This window comes from Enhydra lutris, unplaced genomic scaffold (genome assembly GCF_002288905.1).
Source record: "Enhydra lutris kenyoni isolate GAN:26980312 unplaced genomic scaffold, ASM228890v2 scaffoldscaffold77, whole genome shotgun sequence".
Classification (NCBI taxonomy): Eukaryota; Metazoa; Chordata; class Mammalia; order Carnivora; family Mustelidae; genus Enhydra; species Enhydra lutris.
In genome coordinates this window covers 2,649,221-2,674,983 of record NW_019154161.1, presented here as the reverse complement: position 1 = coordinate 2,674,983, position 25,763 = coordinate 2,649,221, and the positions used below count along the sequence as shown (strand labels likewise).

The 25,763-nt window shown below is 52.9% G+C and overlaps 2 protein-coding genes across 4 annotated transcripts; both read left to right on the top strand.

The window, feature by feature from the left end:
• Positions 1-7,783: 7,783 nt before the first annotated feature.
• LOC111160555 (ribosomal protein S11) lies at positions 7,784-10,101 on the top strand. Of its 2 annotated transcripts, none has more exons than XM_022523743.1 (5): positions 7,784-7,950; positions 8,660-8,791; positions 8,982-9,057; positions 9,369-9,498; positions 9,916-10,101. In XM_022523743.1, exons 1-5 carry the CDS (start codon positions 7,936-7,938, stop codon positions 10,037-10,039), a joined length of 477 nt encoding a protein of 158 aa, XP_022379451.1. In that variant the 5' UTR covers positions 7,784-7,935; the 3' UTR covers positions 10,040-10,101. The 2 variants fall into 2 exon arrangements, with proteins under 2 accessions (XP_022379451.1, XP_022379452.1); XM_022523744.1 differs by having other exon boundaries at positions 7,868-7,950; positions 9,926-10,075.
• A 6,922-nt stretch (positions 10,102-17,023) lies between these two features.
• LOC111160825 (Fc fragment of IgG receptor and transporter) lies at positions 17,024-25,302 on the top strand. 2 transcript variants are annotated; one of them, XM_022524182.1, is made up of 7 exons: positions 17,024-17,118; positions 18,142-18,225; positions 18,772-19,023; positions 19,110-19,385; positions 23,853-24,122; positions 24,589-24,705; positions 24,979-25,302. In XM_022524182.1, exons 2-7 carry the CDS (start codon positions 18,156-18,158, stop codon positions 25,059-25,061), a joined length of 1,068 nt encoding a protein of 355 aa, XP_022379890.1. In that variant the 5' UTR covers positions 17,024-17,118; positions 18,142-18,155; the 3' UTR covers positions 25,062-25,302. The 2 variants fall into 2 exon arrangements, with proteins under 2 accessions (XP_022379890.1, XP_022379889.1); XM_022524181.1 differs by lacking the exons at positions 17,024-17,118; positions 18,142-18,225 and having other exon boundaries at positions 18,255-19,023.
• The last annotated feature ends 461 nt before the right edge of the window (positions 25,303-25,763 follow it).

Genomic DNA, 25,763 nt, shown 5'->3' with positions numbered 1-25,763 from the left:
GAGCTTTGAGGCATAATTGCCTGTGACCTACTCAATCCTGACAGTTCAATGAAATTGATAGTTGGAACAACTATTTCAGTGTTTGCTTAGAGGGATCGGGAAATGATCGTAGGGGAGCCCTGCATTGTGAATGTGGGTGTGTTTGAACTTGCCGCAGGCTCGGGTGCTAATACTCTGCAGCTGTTAGGGTGTGAGGGCGCTGGGGGCTAAGCCTAGGGTTGTACAGCGGTGGTTCCAGACGCGTAGCCTGGGAAGTACAGCCAAGGGCTCACAGGCACTGCCCTTGTGCTTTCCCTGTATTTTGTGATCCAAAACTAATAAATTATTTTTGAAGAAATTTGGCGTCTTTGCAGTGTGTGTCTGCTGTGGAGGCAGGCCTTTGGCAACAAGCAAAGGGGGCCCTGCTCGGGTCCCTTTCCACAGTGGTTGGATTATAACTTGTCTGTGGAGGAGTTTTTATCTACCACTTAAGGAGTTTCCTTCAGAATCCTGTATAGGTTTGTTTCTCAAAACCATCATGGCCTGAGGTTGCCCGGTGGACCTAAACCCTCACTAATTCAGCTGCAAAGTATGGAATTGTCATCTTAAAACCAACCCCATCCTTGAAGGGTAGGTGGGCTCTTCTGGCCTTGTGCCACATCCGGTGGTCTGTGTGTTGTGTGAAGAGCCAGGGAGGCAAGTAGCATTAGGCAGTGGGGATGGGAATGTGAAATCTAATGCTTCAGAAGAGGAAAGCTAGACTTTAGAGACAGATGGTGGAGGGGGAGACAGATTCAAGCAGGCTCCATGCCCAGCACGGAACCCAAGGCAGGGCTCAGTCTCACCACCCTGAGGTGACCTAAGCCGAAATGGGGTCCAGAGCTTCCCTGCCTGAGGCGACTGTGAAACTACGATCTGGAAGAGTAAATGGAGCATTGAGTAGGTACCAAGCCCTCTGCCGTCACCTGTTTCATACTGCCCTTGTAGGTTACAGTAGGCAATAATAAATCTCTATTATTTTTATTTTTATTTTTATTTTTTTAAAGATTTTATTTATTTGACAGAAATCACAGGCAGAGAGAGAGGAGGACGCAGGCTCCCTGCTGAGCAGAAAGCCTGATGTGGGGCTTGAACCTAGGACCTGGGATCATTACCTGAGCCAAAGGCAGCGGCTTAACCCACTGAGCCACCCAGGCGCCCCAATAAATCTCTTTTTAGACTTTATTTGACAGCAACAGAGGGAACAGAAACAGGGGTGAGTTGGAGGGGAAGAAACAGGCTCCCCACTGAGCAGGGAACCAGAGGTGGGACTCAATTCCAGGACACTGGGATTGTGACCTGAGCCTAAGCCGAAGGCAGACACTTGACCGCCCTCCCCAGGCGCCTCCAACTTGGAAGTTTGTAATTTAGTTCAATATTCAAATTCCTAACAATGCAGAGAAACAAGATGAATGTGATACTCATTTTACTATAATTAACAGGGTTTTTTTTGTGTTTTTTTTTAAGATTTTATTTATTTGACAGAGATCACAAGTAGGCAGAGAGGCGGGCAGAGAGAGTGGGATGGGGGAAGCAGGGTCCCCGCTTAGCAGAGAGCCCGACGCCGGGCTTGATCCCAGGACACTGGGATCATGACCCGAGCCGAAGGCAGAGGCTTTAACCCACTGAGCCACCCAGGCTCCTCAGGGCATTTTACTTTTAATTTAGGGGGCAGATGACTCACATATCTGTCATGATTAGTCTTCCCAAAATGCCCAATATGCCACAGCGACTTAACGTTTTCTCAGAATCATTTAACAAATGGGTGCTGTGTTTGCCCATCCTGGGGCTCCCCCTCACCACAGGAGCTGCCTCCAGAAGTGGCCATAATCAAGTATTAAGTTTAGCAAAACTGCTTGTTAAAGCAGCACTAATACAGTCCCCCGAAAACATGATCCCTCAAAAAGATAAATTTGGCTGTACAAACGTAAAAACTTTACACTTCAAAAACAAGCCACGGACTGGGAGGAAATATTTGCCAACCCCACCCCTTTTGAAGAACTTGTTTCCTGGATATATTAAAAAACAAAACAGGGGCACCTGGGTGGCTCAGTGGGTTAAAGCCTCTGCCTTCGGCTCAGGTCATGATCCCAGTGTCCTGGGATCGAGCCCCTCATCGGGCTCTCTGCTCAGCGGGGAGCCCGCTTCCTCCTTTCTCTCTACCTGCCTCTCTGCCTGCTTGTGATCTCTGTCAAATTAAAAAAAACACACCAAAACAAAACAAACAAAAACAGAGGGGCGCCTGGGTGGCTCAGTGGGTTAAGGCCTCTGCCTTTGGCTCTGGTCATGATCCTGGGGTCCTGGGATCAAGGCCTGGGCTCTCCGCTCATCGGGGGCCTGCTTCCCTTCCTCTCTCTCTGCCTGCCTCTCTGCCTACTTGTGATCTCTGTCTATCAAATAAATAAATAAAATCTTAAAAACAAAAACAAAAACAGGCGCCTAGGTGGCTCAGTGGGTCAAGCCTCTGCCTTCAGGTCATGATCTTAGTGTCCTGGGATCAAGCCCCACATGGGGCTCTGCGCGGCAGGGAGCCTGCTTCCACCTCTCTCTGCCTGCCTCTCTGCCTACTTGTGATCTCTCTGTCGAATAAATAAATAAAATCTTAAACACACACACACACAGAAAAACGGGCACCTGGGTGGTTCAGTAGTTAAACATCTGCCTTTGGCTCAGGTCATGATCCTGGAATCCCAGGATGGAGCCCCTCATCAGGCTCCATGCTCAGTGGGGAGTCTGCTTCTCCCTTTGCTCCTGCCCCCATTTGTGTTCTCCCTCTCTTTCAAATTAAAAAACAAAACAAAACAAAAACCTCCAAACTCCATAATAAGGAAAACCAACTACAAATTGGGGAAGAATTTGAAGAAATATTTCACCAAAGATACACAAATGGCCGATAAGCATGTTAGAAGGTGCCCAACACTGTTCATCATCAGCCGGTCAAATGGGATCTCGGCCAACCCCTTAATCCTTCGGGGGCAGACACTGAGGCTCAGAACCTCCGGGTCAGCCGCAGGAACATTTTCGAAGCTCTGTCTCGCACCCTGCCCACAGCACATGGGCGGGCCTGGCCCATCTCCGCCTCGTCTGCTAGGAGCTCTAGCACACCTTCCCATCCTGGTCCATAGCAGGGCCCAAGGGAGGGTCTTAACCTTGCTAAGCATTGGGCGCACATGGCAACGTGAGCTTCCCCAGGTCAACCAGGGTTTGCACTTCGGTCATGAAACCCTGGTTAAGTACGTCTGAAATCCTGCAGAGGCCAGAAACACTCCGTCAAGTGGTCATCCCTGGAGCTGGCTGGAGTTCATTATTGGGCGTCAAGGCTGTCTGACCCTGCGGGGCAGAAAGTCGATGTGGTAGGTTGTAACCAGCCTCAAAATGATAACAAAACTGAATAGAAACAGAAAGGAGAAAAATCAGTATATTGCAGGAAGGAAAGGAGAAAGTTTAGTTAGAAAGCAAGAGGAAGGAGGCAACTGGCTGGTTCAGCTGGGAGAGCATACGGCTCCTGATCTCAGGGTCATGAGTTCAAGCCCCATGTTGGGTGTAGAGATTACTTAAATAAGTAAACTAAATAAAAAGAAGAGAGAGAAACAGGTGTTTGGTCACGATGCGACCATATTTCCTACTGTGGGTTGTGGTCATTAAAAGCTGTGGGCTGAAATATCTCCAAACTGCCCCCATCTCCCCCTTCACTGTGAAGCAATATATATGTTTTTGCTTTTCCCTTATCATCAAAATCTCACCACCTATTCTGAGCCATTTGCAAAATACCAAGCATTTTAAAAACCAGAGAGGAAATCACACCTAATCTCACCACCTGGAGATGCAAACCACTGGGGCAAAGTCATGCATTTCCTTCCAGGCTTTTTTCTAAGTCACTTTTGTTAGCTTAGCACACGCTGCAAATAACAACTATAGGGCCTGCCTTTTTTTTTTTTTTTAAACTAAATATAATAAATCCTTATCAAGTCGTTCAAAAACTCCAGAAATTACTTATGTCTTCAAAAAATAAAGCTACTACAAGGTCGGGGGTGGGGAAGACATAGAAGGTTTTAAAACAGAAAAATGAAAAGTCGGGGCACCTGGGTGGCTCAGTGGGTAAAGCCTCTGCCTTCGGCTCAGGTCATGATCCCAGGGTCCTGGGATGGAGCCCCACATCGGGCTCTCTGCTCCACAGGGAGCCTGCTTCCTCCTCTCTCTGCCTGCCTCTCTGCCTACCTGTGATCTCTGTCATGTCAAAAAAAAAAAAAAAAAACAACCTAAAAAAAAAGAAAAATGAAAAGTCCTTCCCTCTGAATGGTACCCCCAAAGGGACTGAAGCAATTACAGTTAAAAATGTTTCATTCAGGGGCACCTGGGTGGCTCAGAGGGTTAAGCTTCTGCCTTCAGCTTAAGTCATGATCTCAGAGTCCTGGGATCAAGCCTCGAGTCAGGCTCTCTGCTTAGCAGGAAGCCTGCTTCTCCCCCTCTTTCTGCCTGCCTCTCTGCCTACTTGTGATCTCTCTGTCAAATAAATACAAATAAATAAATAAAATCTTTTTTTTTAAAGATTTTATTTATTTATTTGACAGACAGAAATCACAAGTAGGCGGAGAGGCAGGCAGAGAGAGGAGGAAGCAGGCCCCCCGCTGAGCAGAGAGCCCGATTCGATGCGGGGCTCGATCCCAGGACCCCAGGATCATGACCTGAGCCAAAAGCAGAGGTTTTAACCCACTGAGCCACCCAGGAGCCCCAATAAATAAAATCTTTAAAAAAAATGTTTCATTCAGGGGAGGCTGGCAGGCTCAGTCACCAGAGCAAGAGAGACTCTTGATCTTGGGGTTGTGGGTTCGAGCCCCACAGTAGGTGTAGAGAATACTGACACAATACAATGTTTCAGAATTCACAAGCTAAAAAAAAAAAAAAAAAAAAAGTTTCACAAAGCTATTAAGTGTGAAAGAAATTTAAGCAATTCAACTTTCAAATTATTTTTGTAAGTTAGTAGCATTTACATCTTCGAAATTAGTACAACTTAAAAGACACAATATACATATGAACAGTCTACTCTATAGCTACATTGTCCAACAGAACTTTCTGTGTTGATAAAAATGTTCTGAATCAGGGTGCCTGGGTGGCTCAATCAGTTAAATGTCTGCCTTCAGCTCAGGTCATGATCCTGGGGTTCTGGGATGGAGCCCTGTGTTGGGCTCCCTGCTCAACAGTGAGCCAGCTTCTCCCTCTCCCTGTGCTCCTCCCCCTGCTCATGTTTTTTCTCTCTCTCTCCCTCAAATAAATAAAATCTTAAAAAAAAAAAAATGCTCTGAATGTTTTCTAATATGGAAGCCACACCTGGCTTCTGGGCACTTGATCTTTGAATAAGGTGACTGAAGAACTGAGTTTTAAATTGTATTAAATTTAACTTTAATCTGTATCTCTTAAAGAATGAAGAGCCAGTGGTTGGAGGTGCCAGGGCTCAAAGCCAGGGTTTCATAGTGCAAAGCATGGGCTCTCTCACTGAGCTACACCCTGTCACTCAATTTAAATTTAAACAACCACATATAGGTTCGCATGGGTGGCTCAGTGGGTGAAGCCTCTGCCTTAAGCTCAGGTCATGATCTCAGGGTCCTGGGATCCAGCCCCGCATTGGGCTCTCTCCTCCGCAGGGAGCCTGCTTCCCGCTCTCTCTCTCTGCCTACTTGTGATCTCTCTCTCTCTGTCAAATAAATAAAATATTTTTTAAAAATCACATATAACTATTGGCTAAGTTACTGATCAACGCAGTGTTTGAAACCTACAAAGTCCGCAGTTATATCACATAAGGAGATTTAAAAGAAAAGCAGCCATCCCATAGACTATCAATAAATATTAAATAGATGGTTCATAGTATGCCTTCTGTTCTGCAATTTACTTTGTCCATGTACAAATTCAACCCAAGTTAAAACAGCCTGAAGACCCATTGGAAGCTAACAGGATGACAGTGGTTGCATCTGGAGAGGGAAACTAGGCATCGGTGTCTGGGGAGAAGAGCGGGAGAAAGATTCATTCATTTTTGTACTTTTTGAATTTTGCACCGTGGGCATGAAATACCTATTCAGAACCAACTGCACATTTAAAACAATGAAATACGGCTTGGCAATCTTTTCATTTCCCGATCGATCGAGCTCCCTCCCCTTTATTAACTGCCTGCAGAGTATCCCATGGTGGAGACATGCCTTGATTTATAGAGCTGCCTGTAAGGGTGGGCGTTTTGGCATATCCCAATCCAAACATCATTCATTTGATGATTTAGCCAACAAGTATGAATCGAGCACTGAACCATGTGACAGCTTCCAGAAAGCCCTGGAGAGCAAAGCACATAAAAATTCCTGCCTTCCTTCTAGTGGAGAAAGGGAAATGGGATAAATGTAAAATCCAGCCTGCTAGCAGAACTATGGACACCTCACACTCTTTTTAAAAGATTTCATGTATTTATTTGAGAGAGAGCACGCGGGCGGGGGGGGGGGCGGTGAACCGAGTGGAAGGCAGACGCCCAACCTACTGAGCCACCAATCGCCCCAGAAATCTCACCCTCTTCATAGTGGGTCACCAGTGTGGAATCTGGTGGGGGGGGGTTAGTTTCCTCGGGAGCCTGCCTGAGAGGTGAGGCGCTGAACAAAGAATTCAGTTGAAGGGGCGCCTGGGTGGCTCAGTGGGTTAAAGCCTCTGCTTTAGGCTCGGGTCATGGTCCCAGGGTCCTGGGATCAAGCCCCCCATCGGGCTCTCTGCTCAGCAGGAGGCCTGCTTCTCTTCCTCTCTCTGCCTGCCTCTCTGCCTACTTGTGATCTCTGCCTATCAAATAAATAAATAAACTCTTAAAAAAAAAAAAATTCAGTTGAAGGAACAGCAAGTTGAAAAGTCCCAAGGCCTAGAAGGATCTACAAGTTTTAGAAGCAGCAAGGAAGGAGGAGTGGAGCATTCTGCAGTTAAGAAAAAAAATGGAAGCACCTAATCACTAAATGTGGCCTGTGCACCAGTGCCTCATGCTACAGGATAAGTACACAAATTGAGACGAGCCTTCGGACCCTGGGAGAGCAATTTTTTGTCAGCCGAATTGAAAAAAATAAAAAATATTAAAACCTTTGCTTCGTTAACACTTTGCTTTCTAACAAGTGACGAAATAACAAATTTGTATCCAGTTATAGACCTGCACCGCCCAATGCTATAGATGTTAGTTAGCTCCATGTAGCTGTGTAAATTTAAATTAAATAATATGAAACTAAGTTAAAAATTCAGGTCCTCAGTCTCATACACATTTGAAGTGAAAGCAGCCACCGTGTTGGATAGTCCGGATAATAGAACATTTCCATCACTGCGGAATGTTCTAATGGACAGTGCTGTTACAGACAGAAAATCAGCACAGGGGTGTTTGTTTTGTTTTTCACTAAACCACCACTGTCTGGGGGATGAAACAGGGTATAAAGCACAACTTCATTACTCAGGGGGAAAAAACTCATGGTCCACGCCCGCCCCTCACAAAGATGGCAGCGCCGTCGGCTCATGCTCTTAAGACCGCCCACCGCCCCGCAAAAAGATGGCCGCCACCGCATCCCGTTTGAATTCTGCAGGCGCACAGCCACGCGGTCTCCATACTCCACGTGATCTTAGCCCCGCCGAAACACGCCCGCCTCCCTATAACTCTCGCGATAACGTTAGGGGGCTAAAAGCTGGCCTCGCCTTCCCAACGTGAACTAGCAGGACCACCGCATTCCTGGCGTGAGTTTGGCGAGACCTGTGGGCCGTACGTGCTGGCTTTGGGCCGCCCGTCAATCACAGTCGCGCCCGAGGCCCCGCCCCAAACCGTGTTCCGCCCCCTTTCGTCACTTCCTCCTTTGCCCCTGTGCAGTCGATAAGGAAACCCGGACGCCTTTCCGCCTTTCCTTTTTTGAGGCGGCCGGGAAGATGGCGGACATTCAGGTGCGGGCTCGGGCTGGCGCGGATGCTGCGGGGCCCACCCTCGGCCTCAGGGGCGCGTCCCGGAGAGAAGGACCACGCGCCCCAGTTTGAGGGCTGATGCCAGGCGACCTCGATTTCCCAGGCTTTACCTCGGGGACGCGTGTCTTCGAATTAATCTAGATTAGCGCCTCCTAAGTCCCGGGGGCTCCCCGCGTGGGGTTTAGTGGCGGCTCAAGCCTTTTTGGAGTTATCTTCTTAAAACTCAGGGTTTACGGGGTGGTTTTTCCGGAGGCCTTGGGCCGTCGGGTTAATCCTGTGAGAACTGAGCCCTAAGGGCTAATCCAGGAAGCCCGTGGTTTTGGTATTTATTTCTGAAATCGCATGTATTATATACGGAGAGAATCCTGGGTGGGTGTCCTTGTGGCTTGGAGAGTAGTCGTTGCTGAAAGATGTTCACGTTGTTAGAGGAATGATTTTGTGCGCCTGGGTTTTAAGGAATGAGTGCTGCAGGTGACGGGAGGTGTTTTAGAGCATAAATGCTGAAGTAAACGCTGGTTCAGAGTTGAGTCTCAACTCAAGAGACTCGGGGTGAGTGTTTTCAGTGGTAGTGATCGAGGCTTGGGAGGCTGTCGTTTGGGGAGTAAATGCTAGGAAGGATAAGGTTCTGGGGTTTCTGGTAAGGCTTCCAGGCCGAGTTGCAGTCTCACCAGCTTCCTCCTCGTTCATCTAGACCGAGCGTGCCTACCAAAAGCAGCCGACCATCTTTCAAAATAAGAAGAGGGTCCTGCTTGGAGAAACTGGCAAGGAGAAGCTCCCGCGATACTACAAAAATATCGGTCTGGGCTTCAAGACGCCCAAGGAGGTATGGGGGCTACCCTCAGAAGGAAGGAGACCCCTGGGTTCCTGCACGTGTGTGCGCAAACCAGTAACCTTGGTCACAGCTGGGTGGCTGGTCCCGGGGCTGGTGGGAAATGTAGTTCCCGACCCGGGGCCACACCCCCTGGTCATTTCAGGAAGTGCTTGTTCAAGGCTGGCTTCTTTCCCTTATTCAGGCCATTGAGGGCACCTACATTGACAAGAAGTGCCCCTTTACTGGTAACGTCTCCATCCGAGGGCGGATTCTGTCTGGTGAGTGAGGGCACCTGGGTACTTGGGTTCAGATTTCTGGATCTGAGGGATGATGGGCCTGGGGATGCTCAAATTCCTGGGTGAGGAGGGGGTGGGCAGACTCCTGGTTCCAGGGGGCACTGGCAGATGTCTTTTCAAGACGGTCTTCAGACGCCCACCATGGGCATGTTGATAAGGCCATTTGGCACAGCCGATGTCAGCAACAGGGCTTGGGATCCTACCTAGGTAGCTCCCAGTTCCCAGCATGCTCTGGGCTGCCCAAAGCCCCCCTTTCCCGTGGGGCTGACCTACAGTCCGTCCCTTCCCCCCAGGTGTGGTGACCAAGATGAAGATGCAGAGGACCATTGTCATCCGCCGAGACTACCTCCACTACATCCGGAAGTACAACCGCTTTGAGAAGCGCCACAAGAACATGTCCGTCCACCTGTCGCCCTGCTTCAGGTGAACACAGTGGGCCCGCAGTTCCCAGGCAGAGAGGCGGGCGTGGTGTGCCCCCGAGGCTGAGTGACACGCGACCTGGCCGCTGTGTGGGTACTAAACTGTTGGAGATGGTGTGAAGAGACTGTGCAGCCAAGCACATGTCCTCAGGAGCCTCCAGTCTGGGTATAGTGGAGGGGATTGATGGAGGTCTTCTGTCCCGAGAGGCCTCTGAAAGGTTTGGAGTGTTCTCTGTCCAGCTTTGGGTTTGGTACCTTGGACACAGTTTGTGTTCAATAAATAATGACCGGGGACAGGTGGAACTGGAAACTGGAGCTTGGGTAGGGTTCCGGGGCGGGGAGCAAAGCAGAGAGGCCTTAGCCTCCAGTGGCCTGCATGGGACAGGCCAGCCCGTGACACAGCCCCTGCCCCTCTCCACAGAGATGTCCAGATCGGCGACATCGTCACAGTGGGCGAGTGCCGGCCCTTGAGCAAGACAGTGCGTTTCAACGTGCTCAAAGTCACAAAGGCCGCTGGCACCAAGAAGCAGTTCCAGAAGTTCTGAGACTAGACACCTGTCCACACCCCTGAAGAAAATAAAGTTATTTTCCCAGTCGGGGACCTGGCCCAGGGTATCTGCTCCTTTGCCAGAGGGGTTGTTCCTGGGAGTGGAATGGGGTTGATGGCAAAAAATGGGGTTCTCTCTCGTTCTCTGGACCCCAGTATAAAGGAGGGACCGGGAGCCACATCCTTCCTGTCCTCATATCTCTGGGTAAAGATAGGAACCTGTCTTAAGACACTGCTCCCCTTTTTGGGTCTCCTTTTGGTCCATGCCACCTCTTGTTGTCGGAATAAGTAAGCCCTTCTACCTGTCGTTGGGGTGTGCCCCCCACCCCCCAGTCTCGGGAGGAAGTGAGTGAGGGCGGAGGGCCCTCTGGACCTGGCTAAGGTTGGGGAAGTGGGGGGGGCAGGGGGCTGGTGGATGGGCTTGCGGAGTCCTGTGCTGCCTGGTTCTGAGCCGCAGGGGTCTTGACTTCAGCCTGGGCTTTTCTGTCCCCCCCACCCCGACAATGGAGGAGTGAAGCACGGAGACCAGGCAGCTCCTCCCTCCAGCCCCAGGCCACGCTGCCCCTTCCTGAGTGAGCACCATGCCCCTTTGCAGATGAGCAAACTCATCTGTTGCAACAGGTTCTCCCCTGGGTGAGCAGCTCAGCTCCAGGTCTCACTCAGGTTCTAGAAACTTCCTTTGCCTGAAAGTCCAAGGAAACTGGCTTTGAAGGCCCCTATCCTAGTGAGGCAAGCTGGAGCCAGCCTGGGACCCACCTCAGCAGCACCCGCGTGCAGGCTGCTAGACGTGGGTTAGGAAAGGCCCTGGAAGGGAGACTGACCAGGTCGGGATGGCCTTGGGGGAGGAGAGAAATGGGGACAGGGTCAGGGAAAGAGCCTTCTGACATGGCCAGATGGTGATGCAGAGTGTCAGGAAAATGTGGGGAAGGGAGAGAGGTTGACCCTAACAGTGGAAGGCAGTCTATTAGGGAAAGAGGAACCTTGAGGATCAGAGACCCGAAAGGGACTCAGCTGGGTTCTGAGCAAGGTCGGAGACCACAGGTAGTGACAGATTCAGATTTCAGAATAAGACCAGACGGACCTTGAGCAGGAACAAGATGATAGACCTGGGGGGCAGCAAGGTGGCGGGATTGAGGAGGGGGGAGTGGCTATTAGAAGCTGTAGAGAGACCCTCACCGGAGTTGAAGCTGGCAGCCAGGGGAGGAGGCACCTGATGGCTTCGGCCCTCGGGGCTTGGTGCTGCTGGGATCCCCAGGTCCCTGCCCCCCATGCCTGTACCAGGGACTGAGGCACAGCACTGGTACAAGGGTTGGGAGACAGGGCCAAGAGGAGAGAGGAGCTGCTACCTCCAGGGACACTGCCTTTGGACCGGCTCTGCGGCTCCTTTTTACCCAGACCCAGCGAGGGCGGGGGTTCCTGCCAGAGGAAGTGGGGCCGCATCAAAGGGGGCAGGAAGGGGCAGGGACAGGCCAGAAGGGGGCACCGCCCTGGAGTTTCAGCCTGTAAGCCTGCCCCACCCCACCCGTGCTGGAGGGCAGAGACCCCGCGGGAGGGGCCTGGGACCCAGAAGGGCTCTGAGGTGGCCCCAGGAGCCCCCCGCAACCACAGGTGTTTCCGTTTGGGGTGGGGCTGCGCTGTTGACAGCAGCCCAGCTACCTTGTTCCCTCCCAGTGGTCTTGGGGTGTCTCCTTGGCACCCCACTGTATTAGGGTACATAGTCGCAGGTGGGTTGCCTGCCTGGTGTGTGCTGGGGGACACCTATGCCGGGTCTGGTGGGTCATGTGGCGAAGACCAGGGGAGAGACGCCCTGGGGCCATGCCACTTGTGCCTGGAGGGAGGTGACCACCGTGTCTACCCTTTTTTAGAGTCAGGTGACAGCCAGAGACCACTCTGGGGCCGGACTGTCACAGCCTCAGCGCTTGCCCTCTGCCCTCCGCGCTGCTTAGCTGGGCAGCGCCCAGCAGACTTGCTCCCTCTTCTGAGCTTTCGCACTGGCTGTGCCCACTGCCTGGCAGCTCTCCGCTCAGGTGTCCACCTGGTCCCTCCGTTGACTCGGCTGTAGTGCTCCCCAGCCTCTTGCCATCCGGCCAAACCGCCAAGCTGCCCAACCACCCTTCCCAGCTTGATTGCCCTGCAGAGACCGATGAAGCCCATTTCTTGTGTATTTGTATGTTTATTGCACAAACCCCTGTGATGGAGCGTGTTTGTTTACCTGTTAAGCGCTGGAAGGTGAGCTCCGCATCCCCAGCACGTAGACAAGTTGGCAGCACCCGTACGTGTTCAGGGGAGTAAACAGTTAAATCCCGCATCCCACAAGGCAGGCCTGTCCTTGGAGCTCAGCAGAAGCAGGGACCATGAAGAGATACCTCCAAGTGACAGCATGGTGACCACAGGCTCTGTTCTGATTTCCAGCTCTGCTGCTCATTAGCAGGCGATGACGGCCCCTCCCCGGCAATCATTGTAGCGGCCTCCGTGCTTCTCTACCGCAGCAGGACTTCTGGGAGCAGACACCTGAAGTCATTTGACTGGTCCGGTCTGGTCTGGTCCCGAGGTCTGTGAGTGGAGTCTGGGGAACTTGAAGTAGCTTCTGTATGTGTCTGAGCCATCCTGCTGCCCCATTTTGGGGCATTTTGCCCAACATCCCGGAGCCTATCATGGCAAATTCCTGGGAGTCTAACATTCTGGTAGGTCCCAGCTCTGTTCTATGTTATCACAGAGGGCTACAGCAGAGATTCTGCTAGAGTGTTCTAGCAGGACATCAAAGCCGTTCTAGAAGAGTTTTAGGGGCTTATCAAACCAGCCCAAGGTCCTTCGTGGTTGCCATCATTCATTCTACCAATATTTACTGTGCTGGCCCCTGCCGATGCCAAGAGGGAGCAAGACATCCGGGGCATGGCGTCTCAGATCCCTGGGACCCTAACAGCAGCTGGGAGTCGGGGGTAGGGAGGGGTGCACATTAAAGGAAACAAATGTTACTGTTATGCCCTACATTTGCCCCATGCCCAGTCCTTGACTCCCTGAAGCCTCTCTCCTGAGGTTGGCAGAATCGTTATCCCCACTTTATAGATAAAAAACAGGGCTCGGAAAAGCCAACGTGGAAGGAGGAGGATTTGGTTTTGAACTCAGGCGAGATTACCTCCCGGGGTCAGTAGGGGGCACTACTGGTGCAGGTGCAGAGGGCGCGATCGTAGTGCACAGTCCCCAGGGCCAAGGCAGCTTCAGACATCGTTCAGAAGGGACCCACCCAGGGACGCCTGGGTGGCTCAGTTGGTTGGACGACTGACTTCGGCTCAGGTCATGATCCTGGAGTCCTGGGATCGAGTCCCGCATCGGGCTTCCAGCTCCACGGGGAGTCTGCTTCTCTCTCTGACCTTCTCCTCGCTCCTGCTCTCTCTCACTGTCTCTCTCTCTCTCAGATAAACAAATAAAACTTAAAAAAAAAAAAAAAAAAGAAGGGACCCACCCTGGGTTCAATGGTTCAGTGCTCTGCTCGAACCGTCTTGAAGTTGGAACGAGGGGCCCCACATTTTCGTTTGCCCCAAGCCCTGCAAATTACTTAACTGGTCCTGCCATGGGCTTCCTCTTCTTTATAGTGGGCCCCTGGGGAACAGCAGGAGCCCAGGGGCTCTGGAGGGCACAGTTAGGATCGTTAGAGACGGACTCTGGGAATATGAGAAGGGACACCCACGAGTTGCTATAAATAAACAGGACCCCAGAACACCTAGAAGGGACTCCCAGTGGGTCCTAAGCAACCCTGAAGGCTTTCTCTGTTATAGCAGAAAGGAGGGATGTTATGGGGAATGTTCTGGCTGACTGAGAGCCCTCACTGCCCAGCCCTGGCAGAGGAGGTCAGAGGCGGGTATTCTAACAGGGACAAAGAAGGGCATCCTTCCTGACTGTGGTAGGCTGACATTCCCCCAAATATGAATGCCGTAATCCCCTGAAACCTGGGAATCTGTTACTTCATATGATAAGCCGGACTTTGCAGATGCAATTAAATTCGGGGTTTTGAGATGGGGAGATGATCTGGGATTATCCAGGGGACCAATGAAATCCCTAGAGTACCTGTAAGAGGAAGGTGGGGGCTGAGTGGCTGGCTGGTTCGTTCAGCTGGGTAGAATATGACACTAACAGCACGGCCATTGTGGGCTTGCTCCCCACACAGGCTGAGAGAAATATTCATTCTTACACGTTTAATAAAAATTAACTTAAAAAAATAAGAGGGAGGTGGGAAGATCAGAGTCAGAGAGAGATTTGAGGCTGGATGGCCGCACGCACACAGAGGTCAGAAGGGAGAGAAGCAGCTGTGTTGCTGGCTTTGAAGCTGGAGGAAGGGTCCGTGACAACGCAGGCCGCTTCCAGAAGCCAGAAAAGGCAGGGGAACGGATTCTCCCCTCGAGTCTTAAGAAAGAACCAGAGCTGTGGACCATTTTAGATGTCTGACTTCCAGAAGTGTAAGATCAAAAATCTGTGTAGTTTCGAGCTGCTGAGTTCGTGGTTGAATTACAGCAGCAGTGGGAAATAAATGAGTGATCCGGGACTCTGGGGGGCGGCCGCCGAAGCAGGACCCTGGGACACGTGGGGAAAACCCTGCAGGAATTTTCCCAGAGCCCCGAGGACACAGACTAGCTGGCCCTTGGGGTGTTGAAGCAGGACTTCATGGTAGAGCTAGGAGACACTCTTATTTTTTATTTTTTAAGATTTTATTTATTCATTAGAGAGAGAGAGAGAAAGAGACAGAAAGAGCACAGGCAGGGGGAGAGGGAGAGGGAGAAGCAGATTCCCCGCTGAGCTGGGAGCCCAGTGTGGGTCTTGATCTCAAGACCCTGAGATCATGACCTGAGCTAAAGGCAGACGCTTAACCAAATGAGCCACCCAGCAACCCCCCGCCCCCGCCCCCGCCCCCGCCACCATCAAGGACTTTTCGGCAGGACCCAGTGGATATTAGAGCAGTGTTCTGACAGGTGCGGCAGTGACAGTTGATGGGACATTGTACCAGGACCGAAGACACCCAGAGGAGACAGATGCCGGAGAGGGGTAAAGCAGGAGCAGAAGGACAGGCAGGCAAAACGTGAGTGTCATGGAAGCCCCAGGGACAATGTCCTAGCATCCCGGGAGCACTGTGGCAGGAGCCCAGGGCATGTCCCTTATGGCATTATTTAGGGATATAGACTATAGAGAAGATCCCTTGTTGGGGGTGGGGGGGGGTTTCTTAACCAGTAGAGTAGGACTCAGGGACCTAAAGAGGACACACATAGCAAGACCTCAGGGTCCCTTTTCAGTGGGGTCCCCAGGCCCTTGAGGGTGGTTCCCTCTTGGGTGAGAGAGCAACAGTCTAGCTGACGAGGAGGTATGGGAAAGGCCTGATGGCAAGTCCCTGAGAAATGTGGGAGGGTTGCTGCTGGTAGGAACGTTGTAGCAGGAGACAAGGGCCTGGGGCTGAGGCCCCTCTGGGGTCACACCAGGGAGAACGTTCAGGACTGGCTTAGCAGGATCCCAGGGGTGGGGTGGCCGATTCCAAGAATGAGATTAGCAGAAGCTGTTGCAGACATTATGTCTGGGCCTCAGGATTCTATCAGGGGACCCAAAGGTTATGGGGGTGGGGACCTGAGATATCAGAGACCCGGGGCCAAGGAGAGGCCTCTGGCCAGGACACGTGGGCGATGGTTTCCAGGCTCCAAGGGAAAGTAAAGCAGGGTCCTGGGGCGCACTGTCACAAGACATTGGCCCTTTTATACCAGGGTCCAAGGAACATCACAAGAAGAACCTGAAGCCTTTATTTTATTATTCACTTTGCTTGTTTTTGGTCTTGAGGTCTCTAAAATGAGAGCCCCAGGGCTGCTGGAATGGTCCCCTAGAGACATAGCCAGATCCCTAGGGACACAGTGGGACAGCTGGGCCTGGCAGTTTCCTCGGAGGCTTTGAGAAAACAGAGGGTGCTGTAACAGGATTTGTGGGGGGATGAACGCAGGATCCTTCAGCACCATTAGAGGCCCCGAGGGTGGATCTTAGTGGACATTCTAACAGGACCAAGGAGAGGAACGAAAAGAAATCCAGTGCTAAGTTGAATACAGATGGACCACGTGTCATAGTTAATTTCATGTGTCAACTTGGCGGGGTCCGGGCCCCAGCTGTTGGGTCAAACATTACTCTGGAGGTTTCTGTGAGGATGTTTTGGTATGAGACTTCCACTAAAGCCCCGGCACTTGGAGGAAAGCAGACTGCCCTTCCAGAACGTGGGTGGGCTGCAGCCCATTAGCTGGAGGCCTGAACAGAAGGACAAACGGACCTCCCCCAGGTGGGCAGACTGCCTTCGGACTTTCCCGAGCAAGATCCACTCTCCCTGCTTCTTCAGCTGCTGCTGTGGGACCTGACCCGCAACTCCTTCCCGAGTCCCCAGGCTGCCAGCCACCCCCTATCATATTTTAGACTTGCTAAGCCAGCACTGTCCCATGAGCCAATCCCTTAAAATAAGTCTCTTTCTATGTATGCACAACATTCCAGTGTAATGGAGGCAGGGCGGCCGCGGTGTGGGCGGGGGGCCTCGACAGACAGCAGTGTATCTTGGGACTATGTTACTGACGCCGAATCCAGAAGATACTAAAGAAGTGTAAAAGCATTTTAAGGGGACACTTAGGGGACGAGTTCCAAGGAGGAAATTTAGAAGGGGTCTGGGGAACATTCACAGTAGCAAGAGCTGGTGAAGGGGTGGGAGGTGGGGGTGGCTGGACAAGGAGGTAAGAAGAGGACCCCCTGAAACTCCCAAGTCTGGACTCTGACAGCGTCGGGCTCTCCCCTTTGTCATGAATTCGCTGCGTGGCTCCCACCACAAAATAACAAACAGGGAGCAACAGAGAAAGACCAAAAGGAAAAGAAACAAAGAAAAAAAGTTTTCAAGAGCGAGGCAGAGACAATACTCAGAGGCTGGGCACAGGGCTTGGGGTGTGCCCTGCAGCTGGGGGGCGGGGTTGGATATTCCTGAAGTCAGGGAGCAGTCTCCGGACAGGATGTGAGAGAGGAACTGGGGTCTCCAGTCACGGGAGCCAGCTTGGGCTGCTGGAAGGGAACTTCGCTGCTGTGAGCATAACTGGGGCCCAGGCTGAGGGAGGACGGGCGGCGGTCGGGACTCATGGATCTGAGGGAGGAGTGGTTTGGGGTCCTGCACTCCGGGTCTGAGGGAGGAGGGGGCCAGGGGCTGGAGTGGGCGGTGGGAGGGGGCCTGGACACCTCAGTCTGAGAGAGGAGAGGACTGGGGACTTGGACTTCCGGGTCTGGGGAAGCAGTGGCTGGGGGGCCTGGACTCCTGGGTCTGGGGAAGGAGAGGCTGGGGGTGAGGACTCCTGGGTCTGGGGAAGGAGGCGGCTGGGGGTCTGAACTCCTGGGTCTGAGGGAAGAGGGGCTGGAGGCCCTGGACTCCTTGGCCTGATGGAGGAGGGGGCTGGGGGTTTGGACTCCTGGGTCTGGGGTAGGAGGGGCCCTGGGACAGCGGCTCTCGGGTCTGAGGGAAGAGTGGCTCAGGAATGGAGGCACCCTGGACCCCTGGGTCTGAGGGAGGAGGGGGCTGGGAACTCGGACTCCTGGGTCTGGGGAAGGAGAGGCTGGAGGCCCGGACCCCTGGGTCTCAGAAAGGAGGGATCTGGGGGTGAGGACTCCTGGCTCTGAGGGAGGAGGCGGCTGGAGGCCCTGGACCCCTGGGTCTGAGGGAGGAGGGGCCGGGGGCCTGGACCCCTGGGTCTCAGAAAGGAAGGAGCTGGGGGGCCTGAACTCTCAGGTCTGAGGGAGGAGGGGCCGAGGGCCCGCGCTCTCCGTCTGAGGAGGAGGAGCTGGGGCTCGGATTCCAGGGTCTGAGGGAGGAGGAAGAGGCGGGGCCGAGCGCCGAGACAGAACTCTCAGCCTATCCAAGCTCTGTAATTAATTAACCCAAAAAGATCAAATGAAGGGGTGAAAGTTCGCCGGGGTGGAGGGCAGGGTGGCCAGCCGCGGTCGCGGAGCCCCGGGGCCCCCAGGAGCGGGTGCGCGTGCTGGCCGAGCCCCTCGGGAGCTGGGGGAGGAAGGGGCGGGGCGGGGGTCGGAAAAGTCACGCGCCCCCTCCCGCCCCAGGTCTCCCGCTCAGGATGGGGGTCCCCCGGCCTCGGCCCTGGGGGCTCGGTTTCCTGCTGTTCCTGCTGCCGACGGTGCGCGCAGGTGAGGGGCGGCGGCTGCGGGGTAGGAGGGAGGCGCCGGCGGCCGGGAAGGGACTAGGGAAGCGAAGCGAAATCCGAGGTTTCACTCGCACTGGCCCGACCTTCACCGAGAGTCACTTTATCGCTGTTCTTCCTCCGTGGCTGCGTCTGCGGGCCCCCTGGTCGCTTCTCTCTGAGTCTGTCACCCCGTCTCTCTGGGTCTGTTCCCGTCCTTTTTGCGTCCTCCGCTTCCACTCTGTCCCCTCCGCCCCAAGTCTGTCCTCCACCTCGTGGATCTGTCCTTCTTCTCTGGGAGTCTGTCCCCCACCAAGCCTGTCCCTTCTCTCTGAATGTGGCCCCAGCCCCTCTCTCTGGGTCTGTCCCTACCCAGTCTGTCCCTTTCCTCTCTGCGTCTGTCCCATGTCCCCGTCGCCCCCAGGCTGTCTCCCACTGTCTGGTCTGTCCTTCCTCTTTGGGGTTGAGTCTTTTCTCTTTCAGGGTATCCGTCCTGTTCCCAATCTAGGTCCTCCCCACATCTGCTCTCTTGGCCTCTGTCTCCCTCCCGCAGAGAGCCATCTCTCGCTCCTGTACCACCTCACTGCCGTGTCCTCTCCTGCCCCTGGGGCCCCTGCCTTCTGGGTGTCCGGCTGGCTGGGTCCCCAGCAGTACCTGAGCTACAATAACCTGCGGGCCGAGGCCGAGCCATGTGGGGCTTGGGTCTGGGAAAACCAGGTCTCCTGGTATTGGGAGAAAGAGACGACCGACCTGCGGAGCAAGCAGGAGCTGTTTCTTGAAGGTCTCAAAGCCTTGGGGAAAGGAGGTAAGAACCGGCCCCCCGGGGTCTGAGCGTGGAGGGGCCGGGCCCCCTGCTCTTGGGTCCTGCTTACCTGTATGTGGGCACCCCAGGACCCTACACCCTGCAGGGCCTGCTGGGCTGTGAGTTGGGCCCCGACAACGCCTCGGTGCCCGTGGCCAAGTTTGCTCTGAACGGTGAGGATTTCATGACTTTCGACCCTAAGCTGGGCACCTGGGATGGGGACTGGCCCGAGACTGAGACCATCCAGAAGACGTGGACGCAGCACACAGGAGCGGTCAGCAAGGAGAAGACCTTCCTGCTCAACTCCTGCCCCCAGCGGCTGCTGGGCCATCTGGAGAGGGGCCGTGGGAACCTGGAGTGGAAGGGTGAGCAACCTCCGAGGGATCCCTGGTCCCCATGGAGCTCTCCGCCCCCGCACCCCCATCCTCGGCCTCCTCCTCTTCCCCCAGCCTCTTCCCTGGCCTCCTGGCCTCCACTCTCCCCACTGCAGCCCTCCCCGACATGTCCCAGAGGGTCTTTCCACACCCAGAGCTGTCCCCACTGCTCTCCCACACACAGCCCTCCCCTGGAGCGCAGAGACTTCTGGACAGAGCCGAGTTCCTCAGCCTGGCCTGGAGGCCCCAAGGGCCAGTGGCCTCTGTCCCTCCCCTCAGCCTGCACCTGCTTGGCTCAGGCAGACACGCTCACCCAGAGTTTCTCGAGCCCACATCAGCCCTCCCCTTTCTCCACCTCTGCCCTTCTCTATCCGCTCCTCTGGTGTCACAGCCGGGGAGGTTTTCCTGTGGCCCGTGAGGCTTTCCACTTGCCTCTTTTGGACCCCCATGATGCCTTGCCTGACCCCCCCTTAAACACAGAAACAGCCCAGCTGTACTTCCGCGCATGGCTGGGGGATCCTCAGGGGCTCTTTTGTCCTCAGTGTCCCCATCTTGTAATCCCAACTTCCATCCTGGCCCTCAGGACAGACCATGCTCTGCCTAGCAGCCAGAGGAATGTTTTGAAACATAAAGGAGCTCCTAGCCCACCACTACTTAAAACTGTCTATTAGCTTTTCTCTAGTCTCACGCTACAATGCTGCCTCTACTCTGTGGCCCACCCATCCCCGCCAGTGGCTGGGCCTGGCTGCTTTCCGTCACTATAATTCCACAACACCCCAGCCATGCTGGCTTTCTCTTTTCCCTTTCTCCAACTGTCAGGTTCTTGCCCTCCTCAGGCCCTTTGCACCTGCTGTCCTGTCTGCTTACAGTTCTCTTCCTTGGGGTCCTGCCATGACTGGGTCCTCTCTGATCACCCTGGTTAAGGTGTTTCCCCATAACACCCCCATTACTGTCTCCCATGCCACTGTTTTTTTTGTTTTTTTTTGTTTTTTTTGACAGAGATCACAAGTAGGCAGAGAGTCAGGCAGAGAGAGAGAGGGGGAAGCAGGTTCCCTGGTGAGCAGAGATCCCGATGTGGGGCTCAATACCAGGACCCTGGGATCATGACCTGAGCCGAAGGCAGAGGCTTTAACCACTGAGCCACCCAGGCGCCCCCTCCCATGCCACTGTTTTGTCCATTCATTCACTACAGCGTCTCTGTTTTTTCTTTTTCATTGAGGTATAACTCACCTACCTAAAGTACATTGATTATGTTTAATGGATGCCTGTGTACCAAGATCTAGAACATTTTCGGCACCTTACAAGACTTCCTTGTGTCCCCCCCCATTCCATACCTCCCAAGGGCAACAGCTGACCCAATTTTTATCACCATGGCGTTGACTGATTTTGAACTTCAGATGACCTTAAGCATGAGCCCGTTTGCGTATCGTGGTGTAGGCCCCAGATTAGCTATAGCAGGTAGAGCTAAACACTTTGCTCAAAGGGGTTGAGCCCGTTTCAGAGTCCCACCAGCTGTGTTTGAGAACTCCAGTTGCTCCACAGGTTTGCCAGACTTTGATATCGTCTGTCTTGAGTTTGAAGCATTCTGGTTGGTATGTGGTGGTGTCTTACTGTGAAGCATTTTACATTTCTCTGATGATAAATGAGCATCATGTACATGATTTGGAAAAATCGGACAAAATCAGAACAGTGAGGAGGCGCCTGGGTGGCTCAGTTGGTGAAGCCTCTGGCTCTCGGTTTCAGCTCGGGTTGTGATCTCGGGGTCGTGGGATTGAGCCCTGCACTGGGCTCTGTGCTCAGCAGGGAGTCTGCTTGGGATTCTCTCCCTCCCTCTCCCCCTTCCCTCTTCAAATAAATAAATCTTTTTTTTTTTTTTTAAAGATTTTATTTATTCATTTGACAGACAAAGATCACAAGTAGGCAGAGAGGCAGGCAGAGAGAGAGGGAGGAAGCAGGCTCCCTGCCGAGCAGAGAGCCCGATGCGGGGCTCGATCCCAGGACCCTGAGACCATGACCCGAGCCAAAGGCAGCGGCTTAACCCACTGAGCCACCCAGGCGCCCCAAATAAATAAATCTTTTAAAAAATTCAGGTCAGGGGCGCCTGGGTGGCTCAGTGGGTTAAAGCCTCTGCCTTCGGCTCGGGTCATGGTCCCAGGGTCCTGGGATCGAGCCCCACGTCGGGCTCTCTGCTCAGCGGGGAACCTGCCTCCTCCTCTCTCTCTCTCTGCCTGCCTCTCTGCCTACTTGTGATCTCTGTCTGTCAAATAAATAAATAAAATCTTAAAAAAAAAAAATTCAGGTCAACAAGTTGATGACTAGTGACGGGGAACTTCTTCATGTTATTGACAGTGGAGTGTCCACTCTTTTGGAGTGGCTGTGTGCGAGTTTTTGCCCATTGTTAAATTGGAATTTTTATCTCTTTTTCTTATTAGAGTTCCTGATATATTCTGGATATGAATCTTTTGGCTAGGTCAGATGGTTCTATTGGAAATAACCTCTCCTGGTGTGCAGCTTATCTTTTCACCTTCTTGATGAAACATTTTTTTAAAAAGATTTTATTTATTGATTTGACAGACGGAGATCACAAGTAGGCAGAGAGGCAGGCAGAGAGAGAGAGAGTTGGGAGGGAGCAGACTCCCTGCCGAGCAGAGAGCCCAATGTGGGGCTCGATCCCAGGACCCTGGGATCATGACCTGAGCTGAAGGCAGAGGCTTTAACCCACTGAGCCACCCAGGTGCCCTTGATGAAACATTTTAATGAACAAAAGTTCTTAATTTTAATGAAGAGCAACCCATCCATCTTTTCTCTGTAGCTTTTGTGTGTGTTCTCTTTAGGAAATCTTTCCTCTCCCAAAGCTATGAATGTTCTAGGTCTTCTAGAAGCTTGGTTGATAAGTAACTTTTACATGTAACTGTGATCCGTCTTGAGGTAATTGCATGTGAGGGTGTGAGGTAAGGGTTCAAGGTTCATTTGTCCCTCGAGGATCTCCAGTTGACCCAGCATCATTCGTTGCAAGACCACCTTCCTGTCTCCTCCACGGAATTACAGGGAAGCCTTTTTCCTAAATTAAGTGTAGATGTGCTACTTGTTTTTGTTTGTTTATTTGTTTGTTTGTGTTAAGAATTCACCAATGATGGGACGCCTGGGTGGCTCAGTTGGTTAAGCAGCTGCCTTCGGCTCAGGTCATGATCCCAGCGTCCTGGGATCGAGTCCCGCATTGGGCTCCTTGCTCGGCAGGGAGCCTGCTTCTCCCTCTGCCTCTGCCTGCCACTCTGTCTGCCTGTGCTTGCTCGCTCTCCCTCTCTCTCTCTGACAAATAAATAAACAAAATCTTAAAAAAAAAAAAAAAAGAATTCACCAATGACGTCACCTGGGCCTAGACTTTTATTGTTGGAAAGTTTTTAAGTTATGGGTTAAAATTATTCAATCATTATAGGACTACTCAAGTTTTTTTATTTTTTCTTGTGTCAGTTTTGGAAGGTTGCATTTCCTAGGCATTTGTCCAGTTCATTTCAATTTCAAATGCACTGGTATGACGGTTTTCATAATGTCTGCTTACTACCCTTTAACGACCGTAGGATCTGTCTTATTTTCTCTCATCACAACACTTTCACGGTCTGTTTCCTTTTCATTTATTTGGACACAAATATTTATCTCTCTTCCCTCATTAGAACATGAGCTCCATGAAGACAGGGACTTTTGGTTAAAAAGATTTTATTTAAAAAAAAAAAAAAAAAAAGGGGCCTGGGGGGCTCAGTGGGTTAAGCCGCTGCCTTCAGCTCGGGTCATGATCTTGGGGTCCTGGGATCGAGTCCCGCATCGGGCCCTCTGCTCGGCAGGGAGCCTGCTTCCCTTCCTCTCTCTCTGCCTGCCTCTCTGCCTGCTTGTGATCTCTCTCTGTCAAATAAATAAATAAAATCTTTAAAAAAAAAAAGATTTTATTTATTTTTTTGAGACAGACACAGAGAAAGAGAGAGAGCACTAATGGGGGAGAGAGAGAGGGAGAAGCAGATTGCCTGCCAAACAGGGAGCTGGACACAGGACTCAATCCCAGGACCCTGGGATCATGACCTGAGCTGAAGGCAGATGCTTAACTGACTGAGCCACCCAGGCGCCCCAAGACAGGGACCTTTGTCTGTCTTTACTGCTGTGTCCTGGGTGCCTAGAAGAGTGTCTGGCACATGGTTGATGTTCAGTGTGTGTCTGTTGTAGGAAGGAATGGATGAGCCGTGGATATCCTCACTGTGGATAGGTGGGGGTCCCCATCCCCTCAGGAATGTCCCTTTACCTTTGCCACTCTATCCTCCAGGCTCAGCACAGTGTAGGAGACAGGGCAGGGCCTGCTGGCTACGGTGGAAGGAATGGAGGATTCTGTACGTTCTTCCCCGGCCCTCACCAGGTCTGGCCCTAGGGGTTCATGGGCTTGGGGCTTAGGTCTATCTGCCTATTTGTCCGCAGAGCCGCCCTCCATGCGCCTGAAGGCCCGACCTGGGAGCCCTGGCTTTTCGGTGCTCACCTGCAGTGCCTTCTCCTTCTATCCCCCGGAGCTACAACTGCGGTTCCTCCGGAACGGGCTGGCTGTGGGCTCCGGAGAAGGTGACTTTGGCCCCAATGGCGACGGCTCCTTCCATGCCTGGTCTTCATTGACGGTCAAAAGTGGCGACGAGCACCACTACCGCTGTGTGGTGCAGCATGCTGGGCTGCCGCAGCCCCTCACAGTGGAGCTGGGTAAGGTCCTGCGGAGGCCTCATACTCTCTGTCTCTGGCTGCCTTGCAGCCGCCTTCCGCCCCACTGCTGCCGGTCTGCCTTCCCTGCTGCGGCTGCTATTCTGACCATTCATTGTCTGCTGCTGCCTGTTGTCCCTCAGCCACGGCCAGTCCTCTGTGAATCTGACGGGCTACTGCTCTGTGACCGCCCTTCCTCTCTCCGAGTCAGACTGCCATGCGCTCTGCTGCTATGGGTCCCTTGGCCAGTGGGACTGGGACCCATCTTGACTCTTCTATGCAAAGCGGGGGTGTTCTGCACAGACCTAGAACATCAGCTGACCGGCGTTCCCTCTGTCCACACCCACTCCCCAAAAACCTGATGCTGCGATCTGTGTGGTTGGGAGGGACTGAGAATCCCCAGGCGCTGGCCCTGGCTCCGATGGGCCGGAGGGTTCCCTCTGCATCTCACATCATTCTCTGGCTGCAGAATCACCAGCCAGATCCTCAGTGCCCGTGATCGGAATCGTTGTTGGCTTCTTACTGCTCACGGCAGTGGCCGCAGGAGGAGCTCTGCTGTGGAGGAGGATGAGAAAGGGGCTTCCAGGTGTGGAGCCGGAAGAGGGAAAGAACTCAGAGAGGGACAGACCTGGAGTGGGGGCGAGTGGGGGGCATGGATCTAGACAGAAAGGAACATAGACACGGGAGGTGGTGGGATGGGAGGGAGGAAACAGAGGCTCTGAGGGGGGACAGAAACCTGTGGAGTAGGACAGAGACTGGGAAAGACAGACAGACACACATGTGGGGGAGGGGCAGTCAGGAACCCCGGGGGATTTCAAAGATTCTCATGACCTCCCCCACCCACTTCCTCTTCCCTCAGCCCCTTGGATGTCTCTCCGTGGGGACGAGGATGTCGGGGCCCTCCTGCCCGCTCCCGGCGTGCCCAAGGATGCCGACTCGTAGCACGTAAATTCATTCTCAGTTGCTGATATCACCCTCCATCCTGGCTACCACCAGCTAATGTAGTCAGGCCCCCTTCATGCTGTGAGACCTCCTGGAATCCTGGTATTTCTGAGCCTCCAGAAAGAGTCCTGGGCCCAATGATTTTCTGGATTTCTCCTCTTGTGTGATCTGCCTCAGTTTCCCCTCCTGATGATCATGGCTCTTTTCCACCTCCACATATAAACATGAGTTTGGGCCCGAATCATTGTGTTCTTATCATTTCGACTTTCAGGGGGCGGGGGGGGGGCGTTAGGAGAACATGTGTGTGTGTCGTAGGAGGGGTAGGGATAAAGAACATAAGCCCTGGGCTTCAGATCTCTCCGGAGGCAGTTGCCAGTTGTGGAATATGCCAATTTTATATACCAAGTCACGTCTTTTTCACTTGTAAGTTTCACCAATATTTACCAAATGCCGACACTGTGCCACACATTTTGAGGAATTCTTGGCTGGAGTCGGACCTGTCACCTTGGGTGGAGTGGAAGAGAAGCATTATTCCCTCTTTGAGGGAAGGGGATGCCTCCTCTGGCCGCTTGGTTCCCTTCTTTCTTAAACCGTGCTGACAAAGGGAAAGATAAAAATACACCTCCCGGGGCGCCTGGCCTCAGTCGGAAGAGGATGCGACTCTTGATCTTGGGGTGGTGAGCTCCAGCTTCGCCCTCAGTG

Coding starts and splice junctions, on each gene's coding strand:
- LOC111160555 (XM_022523743.1), top strand. Junction 8,792..8,981: donor GCTTCAAGACGCCCAAGGAG/GTATGGGGGCTA, acceptor TCCCTTATTCAG/GCCATTGAGGGCACCTACAT. Junction 9,058..9,368: donor CCGAGGGCGGATTCTGTCTG/GTGAGTGAGGGC, acceptor CCTTCCCCCCAG/GTGTGGTGACCAAGATGAAG.
- LOC111160825 (XM_022524181.1), top strand. CDS start 18,624: ATGTCCCCGTCGCCCCCAGGCTGTCTCCCACTGTCTGGTCTGTCCTTC. Junction 19,024..19,109: donor CAAAGCCTTGGGGAAAGGAG/GTAAGAACCGGC, acceptor TGGGCACCCCAG/GACCCTACACCCTGCAGGGC. Junction 19,386..23,852: donor TGGGAACCTGGAGTGGAAGG/GTGAGCAACCTC, acceptor ATTTGTCCGCAG/AGCCGCCCTCCATGCGCCTG.